The sequence below is a fragment of the Ahaetulla prasina genome, chromosome 5, assembly GCF_028640845.1.
Source record: "Ahaetulla prasina isolate Xishuangbanna chromosome 5, ASM2864084v1, whole genome shotgun sequence".
NCBI lineage: Eukaryota > Metazoa > Chordata > Lepidosauria > Squamata > Colubridae > Ahaetulla > Ahaetulla prasina.
In genome coordinates, this window is record NC_080543.1 from 103,934,950 (window position 1) to 103,962,457 (window position 27,508).

The 27,508-nt window shown below is 36.3% G+C and overlaps 1 protein-coding gene across 1 annotated transcript in view; it reads left to right on the plus strand.

The window, feature by feature from the left end:
* NALF1 (NALCN channel auxiliary factor 1) overlaps positions 1-26,370 on the plus strand; it is a 563,217-nt gene extending 536,847 nt beyond the window's left edge. The window contains exons 2-3 of the mRNA XM_058186254.1: positions 18,560-18,731; positions 25,976-26,370. Of these exons, the coding sequence (XP_058042237.1) occupies positions 18,560-18,731; positions 25,976-26,271 (468 nt within the window). The 3' untranslated portion in view covers positions 26,272-26,370. The remainder of the gene's footprint in view (positions 1-18,559; positions 18,732-25,975) is intronic.
* Positions 26,371-27,508: the final 1,138 nt, after the last annotated feature.

Consider the following 27,508-nt stretch of genomic DNA (forward strand, 5'->3'; position numbering starts at 1 on the left):
ATCATAAAATAGTATAATAAAGCTAGAAATATATTCAACAGCATGGTGAAAGCAGCCCACCTTCAAGGCTTAGCCTCTAATTTCAGTAGAGATAAAGTGCTTTGTTTAATTTAACATAGGCTTCAACTAATACATATTTCTGAATGGCTCCTCCATTGTTTTGTGTTGCTAAGGTGGTAACACCATGGCAGTTCAACACAGTTATAATCCCACTGACTCAGCAAGGAATGAGTGACTCATTTCCTAAAACAGATTTTCAGGAAGGAAAAATGACTTTCTATCTGATGTTCTCATTTTCTCATTCTATGCCCATTAAGAAATATTGGTTTCCAAGACAAGGCAATAAAATTGCAAATGTCAGATTAGCTTGCTGGGAAACTATAAAATTCTGCAAGACATTGTTGGACAATGCTGATTCACTGGGCATGCTCAAAACAGTTATCACAGTCTGGGCATCAAATAGGAAACTGCAGCTAATCAGAATGCAGCAGCCAAGTGAAATTATATATCTGTTATAATTACAGTAAAGCATCTGCAATGGTTGCCAATTAGGTACTAAATTAGGATCCAGACTTTATTTTGGCCTACATATATATAGGCAATCCTGTATAGGTTATGAATGACATCTGATTTTAAATCTATTTTTAAGTTGAATTTGTGGGTAAATTGGAACAAGTACATATGGTTCTTATTCAGTGAGTGTTAGTCAACTGTTCTAATATATAGTGTATATTTTACCTTGAAATAAACATCAAGGGAAGTTTTTAGTTTTCTTTTTCTCATCATAAATGGCTGTCTAGCACCTGAGGTAACTGCAAGGTAAACTTTGTTGAACCTCTTTGTATTAGAATCTTGGTCCTCTAACTTTCAATTCTTGAGTGAAATGGAAGGCTTCAAGTAATTCTGTTGTCAAAAACCATTTTTTGTTATGGAGTTTTTAGGTGCCGGTCTTCTTCCTCAAATGCTATTGTCTGCTGCTTTGATAGCCTTACTATATCTACTTTATTCTCAGCTGTTCAAATAGTTTTTTCGGACTGAGTTTCCTACTACCTACTTGGGCCTGGGTTACAACATATGTATGTTTTGAAAGTCTGTGCATCTATCGACTATAAAGCTGATACCGATGTGAGAGAGTCTGAATAAGATGAAGTTGTTAATTCTGGGAATGGTTGTTCAGAATTTTGGAGTTACACTTGATCTAAATGGAGTCATATACCTGTATAAAGCAAGCTTACAGTTTGTGGGGAACTCCTTGATTCAATATTCATACTAGATAGCCATATTATATTGGTAGGGGTAGCAGCTTTTATCAGCTTCAGTTTGAAGAAAGATGTGCACTAGGGACTTCTAGTCTTGATTACTGTAACATCCTTATAAAAAAAATATTTGGAGAAGAGACACCCTCTAAGACAGGGGTCCCCAACCCCCTGTTTGGAACCAGGCTGCACAAGTATCAGGCAAGAACACATGTGCGTGCAGGTCCATTTGTATGAGTGGCTTGTGCCTGCCACTCACATAGAACATCCCCTCTTCCCCTGCTCCAGCTGGAAAAGTTGGGGACCACTGCTCTCAGTGGTGTGCGGGAAGTGTTGACTTTTCTAATTTTATCATTGAGCCCTTCGCCACCACCCTGCTTTCAGTTAGCTTCTCATTGTTGGGTGCCCATAATATTTCCTGCTGCCACCACCACCTGTCTTCCTAGAGAAAGGAAATATACTTTGCCCTGCTTTCTTCCTTTTTCACATTGGATTATGAAAGGAATGCAACTTTCACAGCCTGAGCACTTAAACACATAAATCAGTAATCATTATGGTGGTAATAATGCCAATAAAAAAGGGACATGGTGGCTCAGGAGCTAGGACGTTGAGTTTGTCAATCGAAAGGTCGGCAGCTCAGCGGTTCGAATCCCTAGTGCTGCCGTGTAACGGGGTGAGCTCCTGTTACTTGTCCCAGCTTCTGCCAACCTAGCAGTTTCGAAAGCACGTAAAAATGCAAGTAGAAAAAATAGGGACCACCTTTGGTGGGAAGGTAACAGCGTTCTGTGCGCCTTTGGCGTTGAGTCATGCCAGCCACATGACCACGGAGATGTCTTCAGACAGCGCTGGCTCTTCAGCTTTGAAACGGAGATGAGCACCGCCCCCTAGAGTCGGCAACGACTAGCACATATGTGCGAGGGGAACCTTTACCTTTACCTTTAATGCCACTAAAGGAAGAAGAATGAACAATTGTGTGTGTTCATAGTAGCATTGAGGCATAGGGACCAAAGGTTGGTAACCCTGTATTTTTTCAGGACATGAAAACAAGGCATCCATTTTGTTATTTAAAAATAACTTTTCTGCCCAAGACATTACAATGGGATGGAATGATGCATTTCGTTGATGAGATCATATAAAACTCTGATTAAATGCTATAGGAAAACCCACTTGATTGGGAACTGAGATTCAAATCGCTTAGAAAGGACGATAAACTTTTAATAGAAATAGCTGGCAGATACATTCAAAATATCATAACCACACCATCCTAGCATATTAAAATATGTCAAACAAACAAAACAAAAAATCTGGCTTCAAAATCTTATTTTACCTCAAGAGAAGTCATTTACCCTGGTTTGCTTCTCCAACTGCCTTTTCAGACCAATCCCTAACTTCCATAGATTGCAATCTTCAATTGAATCTTTAAGTGCACTTCCTTTTAGCTTTCACCATCTATTTCAGTGCTTTATCCCATTTCCAGATCAGGCATATGTAGCTCTGATCTTATTACATACCTCAGATTTATTAATCTGGGTTTCTTCCTCCTCCCTGCTTAAGTCGCCTTTTCTTTGTTCCTTGAAAATGTTCTCAACTCCAGTTTTGCACCTTTCCTCAGATCATACCTGGTTAGCTTCATTCATGTTATGATTCCCAAGGAGATCTGATCTTTAGAGTTCCTGCTTAGCATTAGTTAGCTACCTGTTCCTTCTGAAACTGGTTACCAAAACCATATGGCTATTTCTAATCTTCATCTGGCCTACATCTTCCACCCCTACATTGGAGTTATATATACTCAGTGATAAGTAATGATTCCATAACTTGATTGATTACCAGTTATTTTACAGGCTCAAGTCAAGAGTTAGGGTTGTGCATAAGGCTATGAATAAACAAGCTAAATTGATATTCCAGGTAAGTCCAAATCTGTACAGATAGTTACATTCTGAATGGGGAACATTTTGAAAATATCCCCATGGATTGACTTAATTTGAGTAGCAAATTCTGGCTTTTTCATGATGTAGGCCAGGCAAAAGAACATGACATCGGAGCTGAAGTTGTAGTGGCCTCATTATAATTTAAGAGGTTGTTTAACATTTCTTTTGATTCATGTTTTTAGGAGGCTTAGCTAAAGATGGTTAAGGTATGGGATGGCTAGGTTCAAGGCCACTCCATAGCACTAGAACTCCACCAGGTGATGACTTTCTGCCAGTCACTCTCTCTCTCAGCCCAACTTAACTCACATGGTGATAAAAAGGGAGCAGGAGGTGGGTGTATAATGTATACTTACATGAAAGAAAAGGCAGGATGTAAAGAAATAATAGGAAATATTTATAACCCGCCTATAGACATGCATAGTTGGCGCTTGTGGTAAGTGAAATTTTAGAATAAGGCATAAATAAACAGCAGGAGAACAGATTATCTATGGGTTTACAATGGCAATTTTTTTGGTTGCTGCTGGAAATTTTAAAAGAAGAGAAAAGGGGAATTGATTTGCCTCTCAAGGGCAGTTTTTCAAGTCCCTGCATTTATTCTGTCCGTTGTCTTGGTGAACCAAATGCAAATAAGATGTCAGCAGTTCAGTTCCTTTGCGCTGACACAGCCCAGTGTTATCAAAGGAGAAGGCTCTTTCGTTCCCACAGAAATAACTTTGCAAATGCAGAAACCAAAAAAATAAAAGTTTTGACAGGGAAGAAAAGGTAAAATCAAGACAATGTTTATTTAAATGAAGCTCAATGGGAACAATTTATTTTTCTTTCTAAAGAAAGAAAAAGATTGTCAACAATCCCCAGTAACTAATAAGATGGAAGTTTTAAAGAATGAGCAACAATAGATTTTATCCAGACATTCAAATGGGCAGATTTAGCAGCACACAAAAAAAATCAAAGTCATAAATATCAATAAACTATGAAATCAACAACATCTATTACTAATAAAAGTCTGAGGAATCCAAAATGAAATCCCCTGATAAGAGGCATTGCTTCAAGATGACTGATCACATAACAGCTTATTGTAGTTGTTTTAACTTTCAGCTTGTTATATTCTCACTTTATATATCACATGAGTAAACTGTCATTCATTTTTTGCCCTCATAAATTCTTTCCCAAATGTAGACCCTGACAGCTTGTACATATTTTGTTATATCACATACATGCACTCCATATGTAAGGTTTTTAGTTGAAAAGATAATGCACAGCAAAGTGTGACATTGTGTGACAATTTAATAACTACTTTTAATTTTTATAATAGAACGAAATCCTCCGATATGATCACGTACTATTTGTGTACCAAGAATATTGTTATATAAAATGCAATTTTATCAAGTGGTATCAGTTGGTTTAACTCTACAAATACTTGTTTGCTGCAAGTTACGTTAATATGAATGTATCCTGTCCTTATATGGTGACTTAGTTGGCTCATGAATATTTTAGACCAGATTTCCTATTGTAGTTCCTTTGGTGTATAGATAGCTGAAAATTGTGGAAATTAGAGACTCACCATATCAGAATTAGGTTGCAACAAAATTCAACATCTATTGAAATATGGTAGATGCCAAATGATTATGAGAATATAGTTTAACTGGCAAAAGAAAATATTATCTTCTCCCTCCCAAAATGAAGTTATATTTTGAAGGTTTTTTTAAAAAAAAAGATAACTACTGCATCTATTGTTAGCAATGTACCATCAGGCATATGCATTCAAGTGAGGAAATATTATTTAATATACTTTTCCTATTTCACCATTGGAAAACAATGCATTTATTTTCCAGCAACAGGGAAAAACTGAAAAATTGGTAATATTTATCCATTCATTCTGTATCCCCATCAATCCTTATCATATACTTAATATTTAATTTTGTAGGAAGTTAGAAAACTGTATGCATTCTACGGACAATCTACCCAGAGGAAGTGATTAATGTTGTATATGCTGTTTATATCAACAGTTACACTAGTATCCCACATTCAGAAAATAAAAGCACTGTTTTAAGAATTTGCAGCAACAAATGGGTTCTTGAAATATTCTCCTGGCCATTTCTGACTCTTCTCATTATGCACATGAGCTTCTGAGCACATTACCATAGCACAGCTAGGTACAGAATCTCTTGAGATACTGGAAAGTTCTATTTGCATCAGAGTTAATATCAGTATAAAATATGGTGTGGACTTTGCTATGCATGGCAACATAAGGAATTGGGGAAGGAGTTTCTAAACTTAATACTCAGGTTTAAAAACCTGAACTTAATGTTATAAAAAGTCAAATGATATTGACATTTTATGAATGCTTTATTTCATAGAGATTGAAGGAGGTAGACCTTAATTAAAATATTAGCAGGCCCTCAGTAATTTCATAAGTGTTGTCTTCCAGGATAGCTCTGTAGATAAATATTTCATTGCAGTCAACATGTGGATTGATGGACAGATGGGAAGGAGGAATGTTGCTATAGTTCCAAGAAGTTTGTGTTAGCTTGCCAGTGATCACTTAAATGAATACATTTTATACCTGTTTTTAAAAAACAGTATAGAAGTAGTTGCCAGTGATGACTTCTTTTCAGATTTTTTTTCAATTTAGAACAGAAGAGAATAACAGAGTTGGAAGGGACCTTCTAGTCCAACCCCCTGCTCAAGTAGGAGACTCTGTACCATTTCAGACAAAAGACTGTCCAATTTCTTTTTAAAAGCCTGGTCCAGTAATGGAGCACACACAACTTCTGAAGGCAAGGTGTTTCGCTGGGTTATTGTTCTTATTGTCAAAAAATTCTCTTTCGTTCTAGATTAAAACTCTAGACTTAATTCATACCTAATTCCTGCAATCATTCTTCACATGTTGTAGCTAATCATCTTTGTTTCTCTTCTCTGCACTCTTTCCAGATTCTCAATATCTACTTATTTACCCAACTGGTATAAAGAAAAATATGCACAAAGAATTATTTGAGTTTTAAATATTATCAACATATCAGCAATAATAAGTATAGCACCCTTACCCCATTAAAATACTATAATAACAACAACAACAACAACAACAGAGTTGGAAGGGAGGGACCTTGGAGGTCTTCTAGTCCAACCCCCTGCCCAGGCAGGAAACCCTACACCATTTCAGACAAATGGTTATCCAACATTTTCTTTAAAATTTCCAGTATTGGAGCATTTACAACTTCTGCAGGCAAGTTGTTCCACTGATTAATTGTTCTAACTGTCAGGAAATTTCTTCTTAGTTCTAAGTTGCATCTCTCCTTGATTATTTTCCACCCATTGCTTCTTGTTCTACCCTCAGGTGCTTTGGAGAATAGTTTGACTCCCTCTGTCCAAGTTTATTATTAAATGAGTCCTATCATTTCCTAGAGGTATTTTAAAGATTGTAACTAAATGTATTTTTTTCCAATAAATATATATGTGCATTTACAGATATCTAAATATCACTCTTTCATAGTGTTATTCATTTCTAAACTTCCTATATCATTTCTAACCTCACTTCAGAGATAGACTAACTCCCTGGGATTTTAAGATTTTTTTCACATTCCAGTCAGAGATGTCTAGGCAGTTATTAAATTTGTCAAGAAGGGAAAGAGAAAAAAGAAACAAATGGTCTAATCAGTTTAGAATAATTTTTAATTATTAGAACTATGTCTCAAGTCCATATTTTTAGATTATTCCAATATTGTTAATTGGCACTTAGATGCTAATGAAACTGAAGCGCTATACCATTAACACTATATAGAAGAAATGGTATTAAATAAAACCTTGGTTCTTGAATAAGGAATTATGCATTCTTTTTTATGACTGAAGGATAATTTCTGTCTTATTAATGTATTTAAAGGCTGTCTTTAAAGTTTTGAATTATTTTCAAATTAGTTTGATTTCATCTTCATTCTTGCTAACTGTAAATGTATATTGAATGCTTCTGAATTGTTAGAAACAATATTAGAAAATAAGGAAAGGCATTATAATGCATTTTCTTTCATTGCTTAGTTCAAGTATTTTCCATAGGGTGACCAGTATATTAAAAAAAATAAATATTCTTTGTTCTGGAGTCCACATAATATTAAAAGAAATTAATATTAATTGCAGATATAAAATTCTTGGAGAATGAATTCTTTCTAGAAATGTTTCATATGCGCCTGATTAAAAATAAGTACCTGTTTCCCCAAAAATAAGATCCAACCGGAAAATAGATCCTAGCATGATTTTTCAGGATGCTTGTAATATAAGCCCTACCCCCAAAATAAGCCCCAGTTAAAATTGTCAGCTAGATGGATGATGGATCCATTTAGTACCTTATTTCCCTCAAAATAAGACCTAACCAGAAAATAAGCCTTAATGCATCTTTTGGAGTAAAAATTAATATAAGACCTAGTCTTATTTTCGGAGAAACACACTATTGCAAATTGAATAGGATTTGTGAACGGTGTGTTTGTGGCAGATTGTCTCTTTTATTAACTATTTATTGTCTTATTATATGTAAAGGAAAGTGTTGTAGTTTATTTCTTTTGGTTTAATTTGCTCTGGATGTTTCTGCTTTCTAGTTTTACAACTAATTCCGATAATGATTTCTTATAAGTGTAAAGTGTTACACTTATAAGTGTAAATAAGTATAACAGTCCGATTAAACCCTTCCCAGCTAATTATAATTACTCCAAGACAAAAAATACACTTGAATAAAGAGTAGATTTTGTTTTGTTGAGCAACTTAGCCTCATATTCCAGCATGCCATTCCACTCTGAAGCTCCTGGGTGGATCTCAATGTCCCATTCATTTGATAAGTATTTTATAGGTATGGAGACTTTCAATCACTTTGGAGTTTAATTACTCCAACTACAGGTTTTGGATGTCCAGTGAACTTTTTAATTTTAAACAACACAATCACTGACCTTGTGTACCCAGGAAGGAAATGATAAGGACTTTTCTGTGGCAGTGCAATGGCTTCTGTAGTAATCTCCTCCCCCCACACATTAATTTATTTACTTATTCAATTTCTATAGCTGCCCATCTCAATCAAGTGGCTCTGTGCATAGAATAATCATAAAACAATTAAAACCAGCCACAACATAGTACATTAAATATAAATGGCAATCAAGAAAAATGTCATCCTGTGTATCATATATGTCAGTATTCAAGAAAAAAAATAGGATTGACAAAATCCAAGAAAAAAAAAAGATAAACCTAGCTAAATTTTGCTCAGGTTTGCCATTTTAGGGCAATCATCAGTAGCTTGTTTATACTTGTTTATAGAAGTCATATAACTTAAGACAAGTGGCATATGGAGGCCTCAAGATTTTTTCAGCTATTAATCAATGGTAGCCTTGTGCGTCAGATTTTATCCGTACACAAAAGCAATAGCATTAATAATCAGATATAGTGATGAGTTCACTGGCAATGTGGTTATTGCTGATGAGAAAATAATTTTTCATGAAATTTAAGTAAGTGCCAAACTCCAATGTTTATCTGTTAAATTAGGATAGTAATAAACTCTTTATTATAATTTTAAGTGGTCATTTAATTTGGTGAGTGTTTTATTACAGTATCTAATAATTCAATAATAATAATTATAATCTATAAGAATCATTTATATGCAGTAACACTGAATAACACCCAAATATTTCTGTGTTATACTAACCGTAGCCTACCAATAAAACAGCAGGAAATCCATAACAAATGCCCTGAACATAACATGTATTCACTATAATGGCTTCATTTAATGTAGCGTATAGAATTTAATGCAATAAATTCTTCAGATTCGCTACATTTAAATCTGATCTTCCCTTTAAAGTGTTTATTACAGTTTTTTCTCTCCCCCCGCCACAGTTTGTTTTTAAAAGTCTGTCAGATTTCTTTGCCATGCAGTTCCTTGAAATGGATTTTCTACAACTATTAATGACTTGAATCAAACCTGTAGATGGTACATCATAGTTTGGATAGGCAACAATTCCGCATTAGAAACCAAGAGTCAATGTGAATTCTCTGAAGGCCTCTTTCTACCCTCATAGTTTGACATACAGTCCCTTTTACAACCTTGCCTTGTCATGGTTTAACAGCTATAAATAGAGAAGAGAGGCAGATGAAGGAAGGGGAAACATGAAAGTAGTCTGATTCTCTGTATTTAGAGTGTCTTTGAATTGTCCCTTGTAGAGTCAGTATGACATGAAGTCAACATAGCCCTCCTTCTGACTTGTATTTAAGAATTGGTATTCAGGAAGCATGAATGGTTAAAAGTAAATCATAAGAACACATCACAGCACATTAATCTGGGAGAAAGTCTTAAACAAGAGCACTGATGCTCACATTCTCTCGAATGATTGCCTATTTTCTCCTTATAAATACAGATGGCTTACAAATGGGTACTTGGCAACCCTTCAAAGTTACAACTTACCTGAAAAAGGAAACGTACAACTGAAATCTGAAGTTCTAACGGTTGTCCCTTGTTCACTTGTCTCTGCATTTTGGACACTCTGCAGCATGCTGCATTTACAGCTGTTTGCAGCATCCCATGGTCATTTGAGCACATTTTATGACAGTTTATTACTTTAAGAACATAAAATGTACTCTCTCTATATTATAAATATTACACAGGAAAATTAACAGATTTTTATGTTTTTAAAGTTGGTTGGGCTTTACGAGCAATGTGGCAAATTGATCAATTTTTAAAAATTATCTGTTTATTATATAATGTTCCAGGCTTTTTTTTCTTTTGTAATTAGGAACACTATTAATTTTAATGTTGCATTATATTGCTATTCTATTCTGCTTGATATAATAGGATTATATTGAACTACCAACTCAAAAAGGAATATATGGAAAATATTACTATGTAGTTTTTATTATTTGGATCACCTAATAAGATTAATGTCAAGGTTCCAGAAAAACCTCTTCTGCATAAAAAAACCTCAGAAGCCATTGTTTTCCAGAGTTCTTTACTAGCATGAGGAAACTGGCACACGATGAGTGAAATTCCAAAACTGAATTTCAGGATTCTTTTCCCAGTTATACAAACCCCAAGAGTCCCACCCCCCTGACCCCTTTGATGGTCACATGGTCGCACGTTCTCCCAGTTCATTCGAATATCTTCTTGCCACTCTTCCTGCAGATGTCCATCCGACCTTGACCGCTTGAAGAATGTTACCATACCCCTCAGCCCCCCTTCCTCCCCTCAGGGGAAAAATGTGGCAGCGTCTGGAACCCTAAAGTCTAATATGGTTTCCAGGCCTGACAATTAAGAATTGAAAGTAAAAATCAGGATCCAACAAAAGGCAGTTTAAAAACTGCCTTTAACAACTATTTAAGGAAAAACTTTAATAAATAACAAAGGAACAACAGATGTAGATATCCAGTTACCTTTTATCATGCTATGCTTTGTGTTATGATATTTATTTGACAGGAAGCTCAATTTATTTGAACTTACATGAGGAGGAACAAATAACTGCAAAATGATTCCTGAAAAGTTCAGATGTCTCTGAAGGTTAGTCAAGATTAGCAGATCCTCAGGAGCAAGTGGGCTCTGTCTGGTTAGTTTAATCCTGTGCCTAACATCCAAAGCAGGGGTGAATGCTCCTGGTTCAAACCGGATTGCCCGATCCGGTAGTGATGGTGGCGGGTGGTTCGGAGAACCAGTAGCAAAAATCCCTGCCCGCCCCCATGCCCAGCTGAGCCGCGCGATCATCAAAGGTTTTTTTTGTAACTTTTAAAAGCATTTTTTCTTCGGCCAAAAAAATGCTTTTAAAAGTAAAAAAAAAAGGCTCTGATGATTACGCGGCTCAGCTGGGATCATCAGAACCTTTAAAAGCATTTTTTCTACAACCTCTTAGGCTGAAGAGGTTGTAGAAAAAATGCTTTTTAGAGGCTCCTCTGGCGATCCCAGCTGAGTTGTCTGATCATCAGAGGCTTTTAAAAGCATTTTTTAACAACCTCTTCGGCCTTCTTTTGTTTTCCCATGTTCAGATTTCCCTTTTTCCTCCTTCTCTTCCTCCTCATTTTATATATGCCTGTTTCTTTCCTCCCAACTCAGTCCCTGTCCCTTACCCATCTCCATCCAGTTGTGAATTTCTCCCTTTTACCTCCATTCTTCACACCCTTGTGTGAAGCACAAGCATAACTCCTCTTTGCTACTCACAAGCATGACTTTTCAAATGGCAAAAGAGGCAGAAAGAGATATCACTAGTCTAATGAATCCATGAATTAAAATTAAGATCTTAAAGCATTGTCCTTATTTAGACTAAATTAGATACTTTAATATATAGCAAAGATCATGTTTATGCAAGAAGTGCTTGTGGAGAATTTCTTCTGAAATATTTGTAACATTCACAGTCCTAGTTGGCATGTGTGAGGGATTGAATTTAAATTCAGGGACAAAGACATGTATCCATTACCCATATATAAATATGATATATGCACACATCCATTGGGAAAGAAAAATCACTAGGATTTTGGTTTAAACTGGCAACTTGAGTTTGAGTAAATGGGAACCTGAACATTGCCTGGGACCGCAAGAACCAATCTGATGTAATGGTTAAAGACACTGGACTAGAAGTGGAAGTTTGTAAGTTATAAATGCTGCACTAGACACAAAACACAAAACACAAAAACACAAAAACACAAAACCAACTTGAAGTCTTTGGGCCAGACTTGTGTATTTGCATCAGACCTTGTCACAGAAGGTTTTATATGCAGCTTTTGTGTGTTGATACCATTTGTCAGGTATCATTTTTGCCATCACCATAGATTATTGTAGGCTTTCAAAGCTTTTCATTTATATTTCTGTGTTAATTGTATTAACATGGCTAGTAATCAGGTGTTCTTGTTCTCATAACATGAATGAATAAATACATGAGAGATGTTTAAGTTAATGTGTTGTCCTTTGACTTTGTTTTGATTTAATAATGGAGTGTGTCTACTGAATATTTTGATTTGTTTTGTAATAATTTGTAATAAAATCTTACCTTAGGTGGAAAATGTTTCAAGTGACATTATAAATGTACTATTATTTAAGACAATCCTAATGAACGATGGGGCCAATTCAGAGTGTTAGCGGTCACAACTCCAAACCAGTGTGACCAGAGTCCATGTTAGTTCAATATTCTGTGGATTGCAACGCCAGGATACATTTTGACAGTATCTACTAGGCAAGTCTGAATTAAGCATAACAAAATATGACAATAAAACATAATAAGCTTATGTTGTCAATTATGTTTGGAGAGTTGCAACAACTATTCTTCAGTCTGAGCCACTTAGATGGCACATCACCAGTAACATGTCAGCACATGAGAAATTGAGAGAATTGATTGCTTAAAATAAAAGCATTAACACTTCAAAACTTCAGATAAAACATGGTATTTTCCCACTAGAATACTGAAACCTGTAAATAGTTATGAGTTCTTCATTATTCTAAAATGGCAAATTAAAGAAAAACTTCGCATGGGAATAACAATCATTGTAGAGTTCTGAATTATGGTTGTGTATTAGATTTAATCAACCGATGTTCCTAAAGAAGTTGAAAGTAATACAAAACAGGTTTTCCTGGGGTAGACTGAATGGGTTAATTCTGAATCTGGATGTCAGTAAATCATGATTCCCTTTTGTTTGTTTAGTGGTCTAGAACATTATCAATAGTGAAGGCTGTGCAAAAAATAAAGCAAAATGGCAAATTGATGGGGCATTGTTTGATTGATCATTTTGTATGCATCTCAATCACTAAAATAATTCTAGATGGCTTAAGCATTACAGATTATGTATGTCCTGAGCTGTGCTCATAAAATATTTTTCTAGCCATTTATTTTTATTCCTTAATAATTGACCATTTCTTCTTGTCTTCCATTCATTTTTCTTTTTTCTTTCTTCCTGTTTATTTCTGTTCTTTCTTCCAGTATATTTCTACGTTTTTTCCAAAACACAATTGTCTTTTAAAAAATAAATTCACTACTAATTTATCTGTCTGATTATAATGAATTAATAATTATGTTGTTCTTTACTGTGATTTTTTTTGCTCATTTGGTTACCTCTGTATGTCATAATGTGTGTGCCTAATATTGTTAGGTATCTTTTTAAAATTTTTATGCCAATGTTGCAAAAAGAGTGAACAACTGAGGCAACAAGCTGAGAGAAATCCATAATTTTATAAATCTGGAAAGTAATTTCCCTGTGAAATCAGATCAGCCCCATCCCTTCTGATATTTGGAAGGCCCTCAAGAACTGGTTATGCTGCCAGATCTGGGGCTAGAGAACTGGTTCCATTGCTGAAGGGGGCATTTTTTATCTTCCCTTTGCCAGTGTTAGTACTTTTGTTTTTATGTTATTTATTATTGTGGCTTTTATATTTTTACTAAATGAAATTCTACCATATTCTGCTGACAAACAAAAATGTTATAGCATGTTTTTTTAACTGCTGTAAGATAATGAGATGTCTGAAATTATCAACAATGCTGGATGTTGTATTTCAAGGGCAAATTGTCTTTATTTTATAAAGAATATTGATTTAAAGCTTTCCAGATTAGGTTATAGTTCATATTAGTATTTAGCAGGAATACTGTATATGAAAGAACTGTACAGTACTGCAACATGCTGTCTTTCCTTATCCCTTTCATTAGCCATGTCCCATTGCCCAACCAAAATGCATGTAAAGACCCAAATCCAAAAGTCATACATACAGTATGTACATCTGGTATCATCTGAGATTGACATCAACTGGGAATAATAATAATAATAATAATAATAATAATAATAATAATAATAATAATAATAATAATAACAACAACAACAACAACAACAACAACAACAACAGAGTTAGAAGGGACCTTGGAGGTCTTCTAGTCCAACCCCCTGTCCAGGAAGGAAACCCTACACCATTTCAGACAAATGGCTATCCAACATTTTCCTAAAAATTTCCAGTGTTGGAGCATTTACAACTTCTGTAGGCAAGCTGTTCCACTGATTAATTGTTCTAATTGTCAGGAAATTTCTCCTTAGTTCTAAGTTGCATCTCTCCTTGATTAGTTTCCACCCATTGCTTCTTGTTCTACCCTCAGGTGCTTTGGAGAACAGCCCAACTCCCTCTTCTTTGTGGCAGCCCCTGAGATATTGAAACACTGCTATCATGTCTCCCCTGGTCCTTCTTTTCATTAAACTAGACATACCGAGTTCCTGCAACTGTTCTTTATATGTTTTAACCTTCAGTCCCCTAATCATCTTTGTTGCTATTCTCTGCACTCTTTTTAGAATTGTCAGATTCAGGGATGATGTCTATATGGTATGGTCAAAAAAAGTCATGCTGGCATGATCAAAGGTCCACCATTTTGTTATGTGTATTATTTCCTATGTTTCCACTTACACATGAGCATTGTGCTTTTTGAACCCACCAACTGAATCTAAAAACTAGCAACAAAAACCCGGGCAAATCTATGAAAAATCAGTAATTGTAACCTGTAATAAGAAAGTAAAAACCCTGGTATGTTTATCAGTTATGAGCAGAATGGGAAGATTGCCAAAAGTTGCAGTCAAACACACTGAAAGATGTCAGGGTGGAGAAAGTTAAAATAGTTCAGAATAGAAATTTAAGTATATCAAAGTGAAAATTCACAAGTAATAATATCACAATTATGAGAATTATCTTCTCACACTGAAATTACCAGGGACATTAAGGAAATCCAGTTTTTCTATAGATGACACTGAAACAAGTAGTATCTGCTCAGCAATATATTAGAAATAAAACAAGTAAAGAAATCCAACATTGAGAAGATGTGGAATTAGCACCATCACCTATTTGCTCGTGGGATTTCTAACTCATTTAGCATTTTGCTTTGTTTGCTACTATTTGCTATGGAGGAGTACAATTTAATAGGAACAGTCTATTTCATATTTGTATTTTATCTACAGGATAAAATAAGAAATAAGATTAAAAGCACTGAAAAGTTAAAAGGATATAAAACTATGTTTTGGACCCTGTATAATTTTAAAAAAAGATTATTCAAAAAATGAAGCAGTGGCACTTTCACTTTTACATATAAATTATTAAAAATAACAGCAACATATATTTTTTCATTAAGCAAATACTTCTAGTGCTAATATTTTCCCTTCAAAATATAATGACTTAAAATCCAAGAGAAAGTAGTCAGAAATCACGGTTTAGGAATATTGTTTTTTTAATGGTTGCCTAGCAACTTTGTTACTATCTGTTGACACTATAAATAAACAGAAGATAGCTCTATAAATTAACTGACAAAAAACTAGAACAGATAAAAATAAAATACATTTAAACGGCATAGAGTTTCTAGGAAATTGTCCTGAAAACCTCAAGCAACTGAATTTTAAGCCTTTACTTTTTGTTTCCTTTGTTTGATAGAGAAAAGCCACAACTAAAAAGAGAAAAACATATGCTATAATTGTTCTTTTATAATTCGTGGTAGAAGAAACGCCTAGAAAAATACTTAAATTGTTATTAGCATGCTAGGAAAGAAATTATCTTTTTTCAGACTCTGTTTAAAGGGTCCTTATCCTACTTATTGGGTGAACTATTTCATCTTTTAATTAAGATCTACTTTTTTTTACATTTACAGTTGTGCTTTAACTTTTATTAGACAAAGTTTTCATTTATTTAATTATTTATGTTCTGCCATTTAAAATGAAAACAAACTTCAGGTAGCTTTTCTAAACATAAAATATAAGAGCAAATCACTATCAAACTTCAGCTCATTGCTTGATACAGTCTTTTAACAGTTCTTGGCTCTTCATAGGCTTTTATGGACAGGTGCAGCACACAGAAAAGCCAACAGGTGTTAGTGGGCAACTTCGTGGGAGAGACAGAATTTAACAAAATATGGAAAGTCATCAGATTATGCAAGGATGATTAGGCTGTCAAACAGACATATAGCTCTGGATTAGCATACAAGGACATTGGAATAAAAAGGTAGTAGCAGGAATGTTACAAGTATATTAACTGAACACAAAGGATTCTCACAGTTTTTTGCATTGAAGGGAAAAAGATACAGCCTTAAGGCTAGTACATTGTGAACCTTACAGAAAATTCATCTCCCACCACCAATTTACCTTGTATCCATAGGCATGTGGAGAACTATAAGACTTGATAGGGCCACAATCAGAGTGTTAGACATTCTAAATCTTCAATCAGTGCAAACACAATGAATTTCTACATCACAATCAATATATATATATATAAATTAGTTATTAAAGAGCAGATCTACATAGCCATAAGAAATGCTATGACTTGAAATATTGGGAATTAGAATCTTGGATATGAAATGCAATAACATGTTTATAAGCAACTAATTATAACCTTGTTTGATTTGGATGCTCCAGTAATTAAAATATTGTATATTTATGTAGGAGATCTAAATACCTGTGCTCTATTCCTTTTAACTGTTTTAGCCTAGACTAGATCAACTAGGAGGTAACTAGCACCACCTTCTGTGAATATCTGTGACTTAACTTTACACAGTAAAATTGTTTTAAGCAGAGGCAACTCTTTTACCTGTCAATGGTATTTATTAAACCTTTAAGGTTGAAATATTTTCCATGCTTCTTGGTAGATTGTGGACTTTGGATCTACTCATTCAAGGAATTATTTGAAGAATAAAAGGGCAGAAAAGATGATGTCTAAAGAAAGAGGATTTATGAGAGATATCAGGAGGCAGCCAGTGGGCCTTTTCTTCTCTGCTGTTGCTATATAAAATCTTAGCTGCTTCATTTCTTTACTTTCCACTCAGATATTTCCTAGTTAGCTCTACCATGGATGCCACATTTTAAGGCAGCTTGATTTACACCCCTCTTAAACTGGAGAAAGAGTAGTGGAAATGTGGGGCTTCAGAAAGGCTGGTCTGGATTGGAATTTGTTTGCTGGAAACGATCCCTCACTCACTACCATCAGATCATTTGGCAGCCAAACTCAGAACCTTTTTGGAATCTTCTGCATCCTACTGGCAGGATACTAATTGCCCAAATCCCTTGGAATACATGAAGAGAATTTCTAATGCCCAGAAATCTGGGGGAAGCGGGTCAGCCACAGCTTGGTTGCCAGAAACAAGCAATAAATATGGTTCTAAGGATTTGTCTTTCAGAAATCTTTGGCTGCTCTTAGACCAAGGTTGGGTTGTATCATGAAAACCGAGTAGCAATGTTTCTTCGTTGCAATTACTAATGTAATATAGAGGAGGAGTGTGGCACAAACGGCATTGGTCCTATGGACATATTATTTTCTGATTAAAGGGTTTTTAATCAAGGTAGTTATTACTATTAGAAAATGTGCTAGCAAGATGATAGAGATAGCATATGCTTGTCCACTGTTTGGAAATAAAAAAGGCAAGTGGGGTTGGGGAATGGGAGGGCAATGTGGAAGTAACACAATTCCTTTAACTGGAACATTCAGTTTCTTTCTCTGCCTCTAGTTTGTCTCCCAGAAAAATCTTTCAGGTTTCTTAATTTTGCAAATGACTTCCATGTCCATGCATAAAAAGAAGAGCTTTAGTGATGCAAACCATTTTAATAATTTTGGCAAGTTGGCAAAAGTTGCAATTTGTTTGGAGGGTTAGCTGATGTCTCTTAATAATTACTTTTTTGGTGTGACTGAGAAATGCATGGAATAGAACTCTGAAATATAACACCAAGTAGAGAAGAGGTAGCAAAAAGGAACCTGGCTAATTCAGATCCCTGTGAAGGAAACAAAGGATCTTGCAATTTGAATTTGACACAGATGGAGGCAGAGCTATCAATTGCAAGGCATTGCACAATCTTTTCCTTCATAATGGATTTTTGGTGATAAGAAAAGAGCCTAAAGAAATGGCAGAAAAAGTTATAGATGGAAAGCTAGGGCTTTAACTTGCCTTCTCGGTAAAATTCTGTCAATGAAGTAATTACACAATAAAAACACTCAAGCAAGCTTGGTCTGGGGCAGTATAAGCATCTGTCAGTATCCTGATATGAACCAGCAGTTTTGGGTTGTTGGAATGCGAATTGGCTCTGCTTTGTTTATACTGAGCCAGTATATTGGTAGAAAATACAAGTATTATAAAAATTTAACTGATCTCCTTCCCATGAAGACGGAATATGAATGAGTGCTCTACATTTTACATTCTAAGTCTTGAAATTAGTAAGCCAAAGACAGACTAAATCATGATAGAAGGCATAGAATATCACTTTCTGGAAAAGGAAGAAAGTGATGTGTTATCCAAAGGATTCCTGCCTTATTTTACTGAAAAGCTTTCAAAGTGTGATAGATAAGAACAGAACGATAAGAATGATTCTACTCGTGCTGCTTTGTCTTGTCAATTAATCTGATTCTCTACTTTCCTTCCTGTCTTTCTTTTTCTTCTCCTTTAGACTGTCTACAAAGCCTGGCTCTGTTCCCAGTATTTTGAAGTCACACAGTCTCATTGCAACAACACAATTCCTTGCAAGCAATACTGTTTGGAGGTTCAGACAAGGTGTCCATTTATATTACCAGACAATGATGATGTCATCTATGGAGGATTATCCAGTTTCATCTGTACAGGTATGGCAGATTTCAGCAGATGTTTCTAACACCCCTTTCGGAGGGTGTTTTCTGAAGCCTGAGGACCACATATAATTAAGAATTCCCTTCCACTTTCCACTCAAGGCCTCCTTCTCCATTATATATCCCACAAGAATGACACTGTTGCTCTGTAATCCTGAAGACCGTTCACTGTTGCCTTCTCTCTTTTCCACTTCCCCTCCTCCTCATGTCTACTTAGGCATGACTCATCTGCCTTAGATACCAATTCACTTTATTTGTTCTCTTTTTATATCAGTTCCGGAATATAATTCCACTTCATGTTCTCAAGCACTTCCTATTTATGTTACCTGAACAGAATCCCTCAGCTTGGACAATATTTTTAAGGGCTTGTTAAAATAAAACTTCCTGTGCTGTTGATGGAGGCTAAGATGTAAAACTCAATCTGCAGAATAAAAAAGCAGGATTCGCTTTCAAAAGAGGTATCTTTGGAATATCACCATGCCTGGTTGGTCACATCAGCTGTGCAACCAATGCTAGAATCATCTCTGCTTGTAACGGAAGCCTAAAAATACCAGGCAGTTCTACAAAAAATGCTTCCTGTGTGAATCTGAATTTTACTGAATTTCTTCCACCCTAAATTGCATACTGTGTATCTGGTCCAAGTACAGAGCTTGCAAATGTGTCAACAAACTGAAAAATTGAGGGAACAAATATGAAGCCTTTTGGTGTAGTGGTTAAAGCAGGGGTATCAAACTCAATTTCATTGAGGGCCACATCACGGGTTGTTTTTGACCTCGGGTGTGTGTGGGGGGGCATGGCCATCTCATTGTAATGTGTCAGGGCACATTAGACCTGAATGTTCTGCCAGTAAAAATGGAGCTCAGGAGGGCTCCGCTTATGCTGGCAGAGGGTTGCAGGAGGCTGTCGCAGCTGAAAACAGAGCTCAAGAGGGCAGCGCACGGCCCGCTGAAGCTCCATTTTTGCTGGCAGAGGGTTGCAATGCCACGGCCTTCCCAAGCTTCATTTTCGCTGGCAGAGGCACCCTGGGCTTGTCCATCACTGTTTCCAAGGCAGCCCCATAGGTCAGATCTTCAGATCTAAGCATCCTACAGGCCGGATCGGGCCCACGGGCTTTGAGTTTGACACCCCTGGGTTAAAGCATCAAGCTAGAAACCAGATACTGAGTTTTAGTCTCATGTTTGGCAGAAAGCCAGCTGGATGACTTTGGGCCAGTCCTTCTCTCTCAACCCTAGGAAGAAGACAATGGCAAATCACTTCCGATAAGCCTTGGCAAGAAAGCTTGCAGGGGCTAGTCCAAGCAGTCACCAAGAGCTAATACTGACTTGAACATGCATACATGCGTGTGTGTGCACCCACATGAATATGGACAACAGAACTTCTAGGGTTTTGTTTAATACTTCAGAGAGAATAATTGTTGAATATGAAGCATCCATTCTCATTCTTGCTTTTGACATGACTATTAATTTTGATATATGCCTACAATATCTTGACAAATTACGTATGAATATGCAGTGCAAATAAATTCTTCATTTTTTAAAAGATCTACTGGGATTTTTTGAGTAGGGAATTTTATATGCTAATACTGTGTTTCTGGGTCTTCATAAAATATTTTAGAATTAACAGGAATATTAAACATTTTGTGGCCTGGGCATCATGCCTCTTCCTTCTGGTCTGCCCGGGGAAGCAAGAGGATTAAAGTTAGTAATGTTAATCAATCCAAGCATTCAACCTTCACTAAACAAAAGAGTCCAAAATTTTCAGCCCAGATACTATGGTATCATGCTGGGGAATCTCATATAAACGCTCAGAAATCTAGGAGTACTGGCCCATCCACAGAGGGACAAGGGGACCAATGCTAACTGATGTGTACTGATTTTCAATCACACATTTTCCGTAACTTAGAATTTGTATCATATGTCCTGACGCAAGTACATATTCACAGATTTTTTGTGTGTGATTATGTTATGCATGTTACACAAAAATGTAATATTTTGGCATTATCATGCTGAGCGGGCAACTGAACAGATAAAGATAAGAGAAAGACAGAAAAACTGCACTTTGACTAGCAATAATAACTTAACCTCTTCAAATCTAAATGTTTATGGAGATTCTCAGTCATCCAGGTCATGGTTGTCCCAAAGGTGCTTTTTCAAGGGGCAACTGGACTTTCTGGTTTTTCTTTGAAGATGTTTTGCTTCTCATCCAAGAAGCTTCTTCAGCTCTTCAAATCTAATGCCATCTATAAATTCCATGATCCCCAATACTATGATATTTGGGCTTAGGAGATGGGAATATCACCTAATACATCTGGAAAATACCCTTTGGGAAATGCTGGCCTAGGTGTTAAATGATAAATGGTTGATTTATGAGCAGAATAATTTTATTAAATAATCCATACTAACCCATACTAACTTATATATATGTTCATTAATGTATTAAATTAATAAAAATCCTAGTCAAACGATACATTTCCGGGTTAACATATATTGTGAAATAATGCAAAGTCAAAGAAATGATAGAAATCCATAAAAAAAAGGAATTATGCATTTGCAGTCAGTGAAACCTCAAAGATGTAGTAGTAATTCCTAATTCCAATTCACAAATCATATAGCTTGATTGAAGGCAAACTTCATTATCAGAACATGGGTGACTCTTTATCAGGAAGGCTAGTTTTCTTCATATTGTTCAGACTAGTGTCTTTGAACAGTACAGCAGCTTTTTTGTTGATAATATCAGAGGGTAGAAATAAATGTAACGCAAAACATTGTCCACTACTTTATTGTCCCAGATAGCATTGTCTCTGATGGTTCCGATTTGTGAAAGACTCTAAAACATGAACTTGAGCTCTGAATGGCTAGTGAGCTATTTACCATTTCTGAATTTCTGCAGGATGAGAACAACAAAATATCTCAAAAAACCTCAGATTGCTATAATGCTTTGCTTGGTAGAGAGAAAACTCTTCTCTTTTTTATACGGAATAAATAAAATCCTAAAGATGAGAAAATGCACTTGCTGTTTCAAAATGCAACCTTTTTTCCCTATTACTATTTATTTCTCATATAGCAAATCCCTAATAGGATGGTTATAAATACCATGAATTTGGGCAATAAAACTTTGCTTTTAATTATTTTAAAAATATGTTGTTTTAATGTTATGTCTTTAACACAGAGACAAAAAGTTTGCAATACAGAGTTTATGCAATACAGAATCAGTTTTCAGCAAATGAACCAGCAAACATGTGGAAAACTCTTAAAAATATCACCGGCTATGGCAAACCTCCTTCCCAGGCTGAAGGTAATCAACAACTGGCAGATGACCTGAATGAGTTTTACTGCAGGTTTGAAAGGAAACTACAGCCACCTATCTCCACAACCCCCATCTTAGACACACCAACAACAGCCAAGCCACCTACAACTGACCCCATTTCATTGGGTTCACAACCCCTAGTGATCACAGAAAAGGAAGTGCAGGACCTATTTCACAGACAAAAGCCAGGAAAAGCTCCAGGCCCAGACAAGATAACTCCTTCTTGCTTAAAAGTCTGTGCTGACCAATTGACCCCCATCTTCACCCATATTTTCAATAAATCACTAGAGATGTGCTATGCTCCTTCTTGCTTCAAACGCTCTACCATCATCCCAGTGCCGAAGAAGCCCACCATCAAGGAACTGAATGACTACAGACCAGTTGCTTTAACATCTGTAGTCATGAAAACCTTTGAAAGGCTAGTGCTTTCCTACTTGAAAACCATCACGGATCCGCTGTTATTTTGCATACCCCTTGCAATTTGCATACCGAGCAAATAGATCAACAGATAATGCTGTTAATATGGCTCTGCACTACATCCTACAACATCTTGAGTCTCCAAAGACCTATGCAAGGGTCCTTTTTGTAGACTTTAGTTCAGCATTCAATACCATCATTCCAGACATTCTTCTAACTAAGCTAAACCAGCTACAGGTACCAGAACAGACTTGTAAGTCTAACAAACAGGAAGCAGCAGGTAAAGCTAAGCAAGATCACATCAAATACCTGTACAATTAGCACAGGGGCCCCCCAAGGCTGTGTGCTCTCCCCACTTCTCTTCTCTCTGTATACCAATGACTGCATCTCCAACGATCCATCTGTTAAGCTACTGAAGTTCGCAGATGACACAACAGTGATCGGTCTCATTCGAGACAATGACGAATCCGCATATAGATGAGAGGTCGAACGACTAGCCTTGTGGTGCAATCAAAACAATCTGGAACTGAACACACTCAAAACCGTAGAAATGGTAGTAGACTTTAGGAGAAACCCTTCCATACTTCCACCTCTTACAATACTAGACAACACAGTATCAACAGTAGAAACCCTTAAATTTCTAGGTTCTATCATATCACAAGATCTAAAATGGACAGCTAACATCAAAAACATCATCAAAAAAGGACAACAAAGAATGTTCTTTCTGCGCCAACTCAGTAAGCTCAAACTGCCCAAGGAGCTGCTGATTCAGTTCTACAGAGGAATTATTGAGTCTGTCATTTACACCTCTATAACTGTCTGGTTCGGTTCTGCAACCCAACAAGAAAGACACAGACTTCAGAGGATAATTAGAACTGCAGAAAAAATAATTGCTACCAACTTGCCTTCCATTGAGGACCTGTATACTGCACGAATCAAGAAGAGGGCCATGAAAATATTTACAGATCCCTCACATCCTGGACATAAACTGTTTCAACTCCTACCCTCAAAACGACGCTATAGAGCACTGCACACCAGAACAACTAGACACAAGAACAGTTTTTTCCCGAAGGCCATCACTCTGCTAAACAAATAATTCCCTCAACACTGTCAAACTATTTACTAAATCTGCACTACTATTAATCTTCTCATAGTTCCCATCACCAATCTCTTTCCACTTATGACTGTATAAATGTAACTTTGTTGCTGGCAATCCTTATGATTTATATTGATATACTGACCATCAATTGTGTTGTAAATGTTGTACCTTGATGAACGTATCTTTTCTTTTATGTACACTGAGAGCATATGCACCAAGACAAATTCCTTGTGTGTCCAATCACACTTGGCCAATAAAATTCTATTCTATTCTATTCTATTTAATGTATGTGGCCCAAAAGTAACCTACTGTTTTGCCTTATTGAATAAACAATCCCTGATATTGAAAGTTATTTAGATGGAATGGTTTCTTTTTATCAGGGAGATAGCTTAACTAAAAGAGCAAGCCAATTATCCATATGGAAAGTCATTGGCCTTCAGAGGTCATTCAAAAGTTCTCAATAACCACTTGGGTTGCTACTCTGTAGATTGCAGGAGAGTACATAAGATGATAATGTTATTGCACTATTGTTAAATTTTAATGAAAAACATAATATTGATGGGTTTCTGAACCTATTGCGAGTCTTTAGCTATAGTAGCCAGGGTAATAAAAGCTGGGAAAATATTACATGCCATTAATTTCTGTGTATTTTGTAAAAATGAAAACTGAAGGAATGTTTGAGGCTTCTCAAGAATCTTCTCCTTAGCAGCATCTTCCCAGCAGAAATTCTTCTGCCAAACCGGAAGTATTGTACAGTTCTTCAGGTCCTACGAAGACTGAACTGCATCAGTTCTGTGTTGGCTGCCAATCTAGTTTGACCAATGACTAGCTGCAAAGCAATACAGAGACTTCTCCTTGCTGCCTTTTGGTGATCATCTAAGATGTGGTAGTCTTAACTGTTTCTCTGCATTGTTAATGAATTCATCATTCAGCTGGTGAAAGTGATCAATGAGGAAGGTGACCTGGAGACTCTTGATCCTATTTATTTGAGCCCCTAGACTAGATAATCCCCACCTCCCAAAAAAGAGGAAGGGACACCAAGCAAAGGAGTATCAAACTACAGCCTCTGTCTTGAGTAATGTTTGCAGAATCTTGACTTAGACCCAAGTATTATATTTTAAATTAAATCTGCTTCCTGAATTTAGACAGCAAACAACAAAACATAGATATCACATGTTCCTTGGAGCCAATCAGTATTATTCTACTTATAAAACGTACAACGCATTGTGGAGATTTCTTGTTTATGCTTTAAATTCTGGGAACTATGCATGGGCTATTGCGGATGTATTTTGTAGTTTAGAACAGGTGACTGGGGACATCTAGTGGAGAACAGCAAGCATTTCATGCATAACAAATTACATTTGAGTTGTGAATGGGAGGCATTCAAGTTGGAAGTGAAGATCTTTCACCGCTATAGTTCCTAAGTACAGTAATCAGGACTGATTCTGTTACAAAAGAACCTCTAATATGAATCTTTGACTCACCAAACAATAAGATACCTCAAAGTGAAGGTATTGAAAGTTGTTTTGTAATAGTATCATGAGGCAAGAAAGGAAATTGTAAAAATCACAGAATTGGGGAGCATGATCAAGGACAAAAAGTTGTTCCAAGTGTCCATAAGTAAGTTTCATTAGTTATTTATGGTTTGGGGGATTAGTTATGAATTTCTTCTTTTCATTAAGGCTCAGGTAAACAAACCAGCTGGTCAATTCCCGTGGCAACCAATGGATCAATCCTTAGGTGATCCGAAAATGTGGACCTCCACTTGTGGGAAAATGCTAGGAAGAAATAATATTTTTTGATTGGCAATTTGGGGAGTTGTGGTCCAGGATCCCTGAAAGATATGAGGCTGAGAATATGTGAATTATTTTTTTAGAAGGGCTATTATAGGGAGATATGGCTGCAAGAGTTGGAAGACACTGCAATTAGTTAAGGAAGGCAATCTCTGTGGAGAATGAATGATGAACCAACTGACGATGACATATTTGGAAGTGTAGCTGTAGTTGGTTTTTCATCACATTTCAAGTACATTTTAGATATTGCTGAGTGTTGATTTATCTGAAAACTTTTTATAATAGTTTGAAAATTAAGACATATATACTGTAAGTCCCAAATTTATGGGAAAAAACTGATTGTCAAATAATGCTTGGTATAGAAAAAAATTCTCTGGTAAATTTGTTCAGAGAAGCTTTTGTTAAATATTTGATAATGAGTGGTTGTTATCATTATTAATTAATCTTAATATATGCTGCTTTTCCACTTAGGTTGTCTGGAATGACTTCTGACACAAGAGAAGCAATGTAATCGCAGCATAGATTCTAAATATTTATACATTATATTTGACTACTGGGAAGGTTATATCCATTTTTCTTTTCTTTATAAAAGACTATTAATATGTTGCTCTTTTTCTCTCCTGCAGGGCTTTATGACAATTACCCAACCAATGCAGAACCAGAATGCTGTGATGTCAGATGGGGACTCTTATCCGATAACCAATCCAAAGGGACTATAAAAACAAGTGACTCAATGATGTGTCACCGGACATCACTCACAGTTTCATCAGCATCAAGACTGTGTAACAGCAGACTCAAACTGTGTGTTCTTGTATTAATTCTCTTACATACAGTACTCACTGTCTCAGCAGCACAGAATTCAACAGAACTGGGCTTTGGAGGCATAACAAATTTTGAAGATAATTCCACCAATGAGGAATAAGAGACCTGATCCATCTCCTCCTACAGGCACACAGCAGGCCCACCCATATGGCAGTCAGACCCAAAAGACTGGACCTTTTTGCCCTCTGTTCACTCCTCCAAAAGCCTTCTGGGTAAAACTCAACCGACGGGCCACTATCCAAACAAGGACACATCCTATACAGCTTTTTATTGACTAAAAGGCTGTCTGGTGACTTAAATTTCTCACACCATTTTATACACTGTGTTTTAATGTTTGGAGTTTCTTTTTTTGGTTTGTTTTGCACTTGTTAATACAGGATTTTATTTTTCAGACAGTTTCTCAGAGCTAAACTAAGTCTTTTCACTGTCTTTATCTATTTCTAGTCATTGTGTGTGCTCATCAAATAGTTTGGTCTTTTATGTCTTGTCAGTTTCTATTAGAAGAAAGAACTGCTGTGGTTCCATGGCAAAAGATTTTTTTAAAAACAAAACAGTGAAAACCAGCCCTCCCCTCCCAGCCCTCCTCTCCTCAAAACCAATTCTCTTTTCCCCATTATATTTTCCCCTGTTTCAATGCCCCAGAGCAAACCATTCCTGCTTGCTTTCCTTTGGTGTAATCACAATGAATGGGTGTGCGGTCCAACGCACCTCTGCCACTGTTACACAAGTCATCTGACTGGAGAAATCCAAAGTAAAGGAGGGGCGAGGAGGAGAGCACAATTAACGGATACTCTCCTTGAAAGTGGGATCTGACAATGAAACCTTAATATAAAGAAACCTATAACAAACTGTTGCTCCAAGGCCCATTTTCAAAAAGTCTAGTCCTTTATCACTGGTCAGTTGAACAGGAGCGGCCTGATTTAGAGCACCATGTGTTGAAACCAAGCCAAAAGCTCAGCAAAGTGATGAGAGGGGAAGGGAGACCAACACACTGGTGGGAAGAGTTTGGCATTCATTGTGAATTACGGGTTCTATTCCTCTATTATCACGTCTGTACCACATGGTAATACCATCTATAAAAATCAAAAGGTTTATGGGAAAAAAAGAGAAAAAAAATATTTTTACCCCTATTTGATTCTGAGAATATCTAGAGATATCACGAAGGCTGTGAAGAACCCAAGGGTCCTATCAAGCATAGGTAATATGGTCATTGCATTTGAGTGTACATACTCTGAACATAAATATTGGGGGTACATCTCTTGTGGAATCACTTGCCCAACCAAGCAAACGACCATTTTAAAATGAATGCACCGTTGTGTGTTATGCTGATATGGTTC